The 8,475-nt window shown below is 38.6% G+C and overlaps 1 protein-coding gene and 1 gene segment (V, D, J or C); both read left to right on the top strand.

Moving 5' to 3' along the window:
• The first annotated feature begins 2,659 nt into the window (after positions 1–2,659).
• Positions 2,660–2,986, top strand: LOC141017116 (immunoglobulin kappa variable 1D-16-like). The segment is given in 1 exon segment: positions 2,660–2,986. A coding segment is annotated over 1 exon segment (327 nt).
• A 2,077-nt stretch (positions 2,987–5,063) lies between these two features.
• Positions 5,064–8,155, top strand: LOC141017114 (immunoglobulin lambda-1 light chain-like). The gene is made up of 3 exons (XM_073491730.1): positions 5,064–5,211; positions 6,944–7,246; positions 7,362–8,155. The coding sequence occupies exons 1-3, from the start codon at positions 5,064–5,066 to the stop codon at positions 7,529–7,531; spliced, it is 621 nt and encodes a 206-aa protein (XP_073347831.1). The 3' UTR covers positions 7,532–8,155.
• Positions 8,156–8,475: the final 320 nt, after the last annotated feature.

Genomic DNA, 8,475 nt, shown 5'->3' with positions numbered 1-8,475 from the left:
ACGAGGACGAGCTGCGAGATCAGACGAGGGCCACGTGGTTTCTAACAGGTCCTCAGAGCTCCCATCAGCCCCTGCGGCGCACAGATAAGGCCGCTGTCTGACAAAAGGCCTTTTTCACAGCACACATTTTGACTCGTCATAGAAGGAGAAGCACAAGTGTTACTAATAACATTAACGATGACTCAGCTCTGTTCAAGTGTCCCAGTCAGCCATGATGGTGTGACAGTGAGCCAACAGGAACAAAACCAGGACCCTGAACTGAAGCAGCTAAATGGAATTCAGCCATCAGAATTTTATTATTAACACCAGAAAAAGGCCTCATTTCAAAAAGATTACAAATATTATAATGAGAGTTGTCTGATGTCACTGTTTTTGTACACTGTAAATAATTTTAGTCCAATCTGATTTTAGGTTTATTTTTGGTGTCATTTTATTGTGAAACAGTTTGAAGCTGGTGTACAATCTGAATATTTTAGTTCAGGTTTAATCTGAAAATCTTTGGTACAATCTGAATGTTTGAACTGAAGTTCGTTATAACTAGAACACAAATCAAAATAGAAACTATAGAAGAGCAATTCAACTCCAACTTACAAGGCAAGCAGTACAAATACACGCAGTACCCACCAGCAGAGATATACTTCAACTAATACTGCAGTACTGTCTCAAGTGAAGTGACACAGTGCTGTGATTAGTTACACTTCTATAGTTATAGTTAGTATAGTACATGTAAGAGTAATATGACACCATCTACTGTAACAGGCAGCAGCACAATAATATAGTAATAATATAGTTCATAATATAGTTGCAGTAGAAATAGTATTTGAAGTATTTTTAGAAGTAGTCACAACAATAATGCCAGTAATACTCCTCATTTACTGCTGTGTGTTTTTTATCCACTAGATGTCACTGTGGGTTTGTTGCCACTAAAATAAGAGGTCAGAGCTTCATCGTATCGTCATGGCGACCGTCATCAGCATCACATGGATGTCCCTGCACTTCCTGTGACCGACCACAGGGTGGTGGTGTTTCTCTGTGATGTTTAATGTCAGCACCAGCAGCAAACACAGAAATCCAGCATGTGATCAGCTTTAGTTTGAAATGTGTCACACAGCCATGGTGGAAGAGCTGATTTATTGGTGTGACGCGTATCTAACAGCGTAAAGACACATGTAATGTCACACATGTGTTGTCTGCTGAGACAGCTGCACTATGTTGTCATTCTTCCAACAGTTTTTCATGGTGGAAATGATCAAAGTGTTCAGAGTTATAACACATAACAGAACAAACATCCCTTCAGATGATATGAAATGTATCATAACTGTTCCTTCAGCTTCTTAAAGGAACACACTGACATTTGTCTGCTTTGGTTTGACGCTGTTATTCCATTTAAAGCAGATTTCAACCAGCAGAGACGAGTGAATGAAGTAAAGATCATGTTTATTACAGCAGATGGTATGTGATCAGTGAGTCTGCTCACAAAGTCTTTGTCACTTTGAGTCTACAGAGAGATTTTATCTTATTGAGGGGCGTCTGAACAGCAGCAAGAAAAATCCACCAAATGAATGAAATGGTTTAATCTGTGAGGAGATGAAACATAATATAGAGCATGACACGGAGAAAAAAATTAAGTGGGGTGATTAAAGTAACAGTGAACTTTGAGTGAAGAAAGGAACAAAACTTTTTTTGCTGGACAGCAACGGCTGGAGGACAGCAATGACCTGCTTTCACTGGTTGAACTTTCACTAGAGCTTCATCTGAGAAAACATTTACAGAAAACATTAAATCAGTAAAACAGCTGTTTGTCTTTTTATTCTAAATTAAATGAACTAAAATAAACTGAAAAATGAACACTAGAGATAGTACTTCATGATACTATTCGTCAATTTAACAAAAGCTGTTTTGTATCAAAGGAAGTTATAACGAACTTCAGTTCAAACATTCAGATTGTACCAAAGATTTTCAGATTAAACCTGAACTAAAATATTCAGATTATACACCAGCTTCAAACTGTTTCACAATAAAATTACACCAAAAATAAACCTAAAATCAGATCGGACTAAAATTATTTACAGTGTACAAAAACAGTGACATCAGACAACTCTCAATATTTTTAATCTTTTTGAAATGAGGCCTTTTTTCTGGTGTTAATAATAAAATCCTGATGGCTGAATTCCATTTAGCTGCTTCAGTTCAGGGTCCTGGTTTTGTTCCTGTTGGCTCACTGTCACACCATCATGGCTGACTGGGACACTTGAACAGAGCTGAGTCATCGTTAATGTTATTAGTAACACTTGTGCTTCTCCTTCTATGACGAGTCAAAATCTGTGCTGTGAAAAAGGCCTTTTGTCAGACAGCGGCCTTATCTGTGCACCGCAGGGGCTGATGGGAGCTCTGAGGACCTGTTAGAAACCACGTGGCCCTCGTCTGATCTCGCAGCTCGTCCTCGTTTGGCCTCAGCTGCGTCAGAGCGCCACTTCTCCCCAGGTTCACCAGAGGAAACACCACTGCACAAAATGCTTTTCCTCCCAGCTGCTGCTCTGTGCTGTCTGTGTTCAGGTGAGTGTTTCCAGCCAATCAGGAGCCAACAAAGTCCACCTGGAACAAACACTGTCACACTGACCTTCATCTATCTGTCTGTTTCTCTACAGCGCTGGTTGCCATGGCAGCACAGCTGATTCAGGACCAGTTATCACTGACCAGGAGAGTTGGTGAAAACATCATCTTGAGCTGTGGAGGAACTCAGCAGTGTGATAAAAAACAGGTCTACTGGTACCAGAAGCCAGAAACAGAACCACTCACAGTGATTCTACGTATTGATCTGAATGATGGGAAAGTTAATTCTCGCTACAATCATCCTCAGCAGGTTGATTTCTCAGCCTCGAGGAAGCAGCACGGCTGTGAGCTGACGATCACGGGCATCAAACTCCTCCATTCAGCCACCTACTACTGCGTCTGTTATAAGCATGTCGCCCACAGTGAGAAATGATGCGAGCAGCCTGAACAAAAACCAACAGATGAACAGATGTCAAACAGTGTTTATGACAGGAAGAAAGCAGTAAACCACAGCCCAGGTTCACATATTCACCTCCATCTCAGCCACAGTCACAAGCTGAAGGCAGAACTCTGAACACACTTCCTTTAGCCCCTTCAAAGTAAAAGCCTTCGAGGCCACGATCAGCTTAGATTCAATCAAATTAAATAGATTCCAGTTGTCTATTTCTTACAGTGGAACAAAACATCACAACATCCAAAGAAACTTGTCAAAGCCTTCATGCAGTATAATCCTCTTCTCCATGATGCTCCAAACACTCCGTTTGGTCTCAATGTGGCTGAAGACACTGTTGTTGTCTGCGTGTGTTTTAGTTTTCATCATCTTCTGCAGAATTCAGGTTGAAAGAGAGAACGAGTCACATCCACTGTCCTCAGATCAGCTCCCTGCATCACTCACTTTCATCCCCAGCTTGTAAAGAAAACTAAATGTGGACTCGGCAAAGCAGACGTAGTTGTTGCTGTAGTTTCAGAACTGAACCAAACATTTGATGCAGTCAGTGATGAAATTCTTCTTTCTGAACGTTCAACTTGAACTTTTCTGTTTCGTCTTCATCAAACATGACGCAGCAAGTTAAAGTCAATAATGAACTCTCAGTGGTGTTCCACAAGGGTCAGCATCGGGCCCTCTCATCATTCAGCTTATACACTGTAAAAACTGTAAAAACAACAGGAAATACTTCAGCAGCCAGGACATCTAGAAAATACTGTAAAACAACAGAAAAAAAGTTTAGAGTTTAGTTTAAATTTCACATGAGATCGTCTTTTGTTTTTTAGCCTTTAATGTTTAATTAAGACCACAAACAATGAAACTACCTTTAAATGTGGTTGAACTCTGGTAATCAGGCTTACAGTTGCAGAAGAGTGCTGTTATTACTTTATTATTAGTTATTATTATTAGTTAATTATATTATTTGTTGTCACCGTCTGAAGGAGAATGCTCATCAGAGCTGAGCAGACGGTGGAGCGCAGTCAGGCGGTGTATCTAACTTTGTGAAATTCATTGTTAGAAAGTTCATAAAACCACATTTAACGTTTTTAATGAGTTCATATCCATAAATGTAAAAAAATATTTGCCAATTAACAAACTAATCTATGCAAAACTACAGAACCAAGACTCCTTTTACTGTTAATTGTCACTAGTTTGACTATATTTTATAAACGTACTTACAGTATTAAACCTGAATGTAACAGTTTCTTCTGTCAAATAAAATTACATATTTTTCATGTTATTTTATATTTCAGACATGTAAATTCAGTCTGTTTGATATTGTATTGACATTTTTGTGTATTTCATAAAATACAGGACAAATCTGTGTAATTACAGATTTTATGTTTTACAACATAAACAATATTAATATGAATGTGTCCTCCCCAACAGTGTGACAGCATTAATGTACGCCTCTATACTGATGACACTGTTTTATACACATGAAAACACAGCAGAGTGAGCTGCTTTGAAACCTAAACACAGCAAGAATCTTCTTCTTCAACCTGCTGCTGGAATAAAGTCCATCCCTCCCTCACAATGCTCATCTAAACTTCCTGCAGCTCCTTCACAGTAAAAGCCTTCCAGCACATGTGTTGAAACTTATATATGTTCTATATCTGTAGTTCAATATACATTAATTCATATGTCCATTATTCCTTCTGTCACATTGTTATTTAGTTTTTATCAGTTGATGAAACTGAAATGCATTTTGTCATTTTGAATATTTTTCATCATAGTTTTGATTTACAGAAAACACAAACATCTATCTATGAATGTGTCTATACACACACTGTATATGTGCGTATGTATATATAACAGATTTGTCTACATGTCTTGTTCAATGACATCATATTTAAATTATGATTATATGAATTATTGTATGAATGTTGACAGGAATCTTGATAATAACACACTGATGTTCTACATGATGTTACACACAGACACAGAGTCATCTGTATAATCTCTATAAACACTGTGAACTATATGTGAAGATTAGAGAAACACATGATGGAGCTGAAATCTGATGGTGGTGGATCATTTGGACCGGTTGAGCTCAGCTGACACATTCAACAGCAGACAGGTTTTTGTCACAGTGTGTTTCACTGTGGGAGGATCCAGTGACTCCAACAGATACCTCATCTTTGGCTCTGGAACTAAACTGTATGTAACAGGTAAGACTCAACTTTCATTTCACTAGTTTTATTGGACAAGTTGTTCACTTTTGTTATGCGTCCATGTTCTCGCTCATGTTCACTTAATCTTAAAGTAATGAGAGAAACTCAGCAGTGATGTTGGAGCTCCGCTCTGTTTCCTCGTCAGCTGCTGTTCAGTCAAACTTCACGCTGGTTTTCTTCTCTCTCCTGAAAGAAATTAAATTCTACATGAATGATTGTGATGGTTTTCCTGCTCTGTTCATCGCTCGACTTTTTCAATCTCCAGTTAATCAAAGTGAATTGAAGAGATGAGCAGGATTCTTCAAATTCTCACAGATTCAGTTGAGACCTCCACAGTTGATTTGAAAATTCACATTCAAATGCAGATTAATGAATGTTGCACATCTCCAGTGTTTGATCGTCTCAGTCAATGTGTCTTATTTGTTGGTTCTTACCTGCTCTTTATTTGTGTGGTATTTGATTTAAATGTATTTTAAATAATATATGGTGGTGGATATATATTTGTGTAATATTGTAAAAGTGTTTTAAAATGGTATATAGTTTGACAAAATGTATTAAGAAGTGTATACAAATATATTCACAATTTTAATATATATTTTGTATACGTGGAAATATTGTGGAAAATATACTTTATAACGGAAAATATTCGTCATCATATAAAATACATTTGGCATCAGGATTTTTACAATTTTACCACAATATATTGTCAAAGTATATTTACTACATGAATGTGTAGTAAAAAATCATATACTGTCGTTGACACCATATATTTACATATATACATTTTGTATGAAACGTACATATGATGGAAAATATAAAAATGAGGAAAAAGAAAAATATTGTATTTAATTTTTTTATTTTTCACACTGATTAATTATACGCTGGTAAACACATTTGACCAGATAAAAAAGAAAAACAATATTTCAGTATAAAAGTAAATTCACAATTTCATATTTGACAAATAACACAAAAAATATATTGAGTTTATGATGAATAATTATGAATTGAATATATGTTTTGCTTTGCGTGTGTTAATGTTTTATTATAGAGAATATGTATATCATCATATATATCATGAACAAGTCTCTAATTTATTATAGAAGTTAATATTGTAGGCTTTATCTGATGGATGTAGTTTTTCATTAATTATTTTCCTTTATATTAAAATATTGACTATTTAATTTGTTGCAGATTGTTTAGATTAAGGTCTTTACACATTGGAGGAGTTTATTTCCTGCGATTAATTTTGAACTGATGTTTATGTCACGAATACTACGGCCAAAAAGCGACATCATTTTTTCACAGCGAGGTCGATTTTTTGACTTTTTGCGACGCTAATGACGGCATCAACCAATCATGTTGTAGGAAACGGACGTCAGGTCACAGCTGATGAGAATGGCGGACCTGTTGGTTGTTTCTGTTCGTCATCAGTCTGTATTATTCACGTCGCTGTTGGTGTGAATAGTTTGAACCAGTCGCAGGCGAGCATTTCTCATATTAGTGTTGTTTATTGGTGTCATCCCCGGTGTGTAAAGGCCTTAAATACTCTGAATAACAGCAGCAGGTGAATCCAGTCTATGTGTTGGACTTTGTGCTGTATTGATGAGTAGTTTAGTGATCAGAGTCCATGTAGTTTCCAGGATCACACTGAATGCAGTGCAGTGCTGTAAGCTGCTGTTGACTGTGTCAATGTGTGTCTGTGCTGCTTGTTGCTGCTGTCAAACTTCAGGTGAGCGGGTAGTGAAGCCCGTGGTGAGCGTGTACCCAGCAGCATCCAGAGCCCACCTGGAGGGGAACAGCTCCCTGCTGTGTGTGGCCTCAGCCATGTTTCCTCCTCTGGTCCGGTTCTCCTGGAACAGACGAAAGGAGAATGAGGAGAAGTGGCTCCCTGCTGAGGGAGAGCAGCTGGAGCTCAGAGAGTCGGGACGCACCGCCGCCATCTTGCTGGTTGACGGGGACGCTCTCTACACGTATAAATACCGCTGCTCCGTCCAGCACGAGGGGGGCACAGTGGAGGCCCAAACAGAACAAGGTAATGAAGGCTTGGTGACTGTGTTCAGCAGTGATTCAGCTTCATGTGGAGACGCTGTCAAAGAGAGCAGAAGAGCAGAGGACTGACATTTCTTTTGGACTCTTTTCTGTTTCAGAGGTTCCAGCTCTTCCACCATCAACTCCACCAGTAGCTCTTGGGCCGTCTCAGTACCAGGTGAAGCTGCTCTGTGTGCTCTACACAGTGCTGATAGTGAAGAGTCTGGTGTACTGCTGTGGACTCTCTCTGCTGAGGATCCTAACAAACAAGAGACCGTCCACCAACTGAAGATGAAGTCCAGAGCTGGTCCCTGTAGTCCAGAATGTGAGAAGTCCATTCTCTCAGACTGTTCTGTTCTGTTGATCCAAAATCAAAAGATCCAAAAACAGCAGAATCATCATTTCAGCCACTTTTATGAGAACATGTTGATGACGTCATTATGTGGAGATATAACAAGGTCAGTTATACAGCAGGTAACATGTGTAACACAGTGACATATTTATATGTCATTTGTTGTATTATAATTAAACAAACTCTGTAAATAGTTAACAGTTAATAGTTCAGCTGACATGTGAGGCCTCCAGAGTCAACATGAGGAACGTTTCAGACTCGGGTCCTGAGCCCCTACGTTCATTTTAGTGGGTCCCCCTATATATTATGTTTCCCACGTTAGCCTCTCCCCTTTGTGCTGTTGTGCTTCACAGGAGAGGTGAGCTGCATTGTTGTCTGACATTTCTGTGTGTTAGCCACGCTATTACAAGTTTGTTTGTCATCTTAAACTTATCGTGAATATGCTGAAATGTTTCTGTATCATTTAATTTGTGTAGCATCTGAAGTTTAAGGGCAAAATTGAGCGGAGGATTTTTGTTATTCACCTGTTGTCAGAATAAACGGAGATCTCCTCCAAAGATATCCTGGTCTGGACCTCTTCATCAAAACACAACGCAGACAACGCTGGCCCCCACCGGTTACAGAGAGAACAAATGTTGATGATACAGATCAGATGAAGAAAAGTGTTGTGGTGGTACTGGCAGGAAAAAGACTGAAAACAGCCCAAACCACAAATACACACTGCTCAACATTAGTGAGGGATGTTGGGATAGAGGTATATATAGTTTACCCAACAGTATATTTCCAGAGCTGGATTCTGGAGTATTGCATTAATTCTGGGGACCAAAGATTTTCACAAAACACAAAATAAAAACTCAGATATGTCACAGAATAAACAGTCA

Source organism: Pagrus major, chromosome 21 (assembly GCF_040436345.1).
Source record: "Pagrus major chromosome 21, Pma_NU_1.0".
Lineage (NCBI taxonomy): Eukaryota > Metazoa > Chordata > Actinopteri > Spariformes > Sparidae > Pagrus > Pagrus major.
This window is presented reverse-complemented; position numbering and strand designations above follow the sequence as displayed.

Bases quoted from the DNA above. Each gene is read 5' to 3' on its own strand.
- LOC141017114 (XM_073491730.1), top strand. From the start codon at position 5,064: ATGGTGGTGGATCATTTGGACCGGTTGAGCTCAGCTGACACATTCAAC. The intron at 5,212-6,943 runs GTAAGACTCAAC...GTCAAACTTCAG, and splicing joins AACTAAACTGTATGTAACAG to GTGAGCGGGTAGTGAAGCCC. The intron at 7,247-7,361 runs GTAATGAAGGCT...TTTCTGTTTCAG, and splicing joins GGAGGCCCAAACAGAACAAG to AGGTTCCAGCTCTTCCACCA.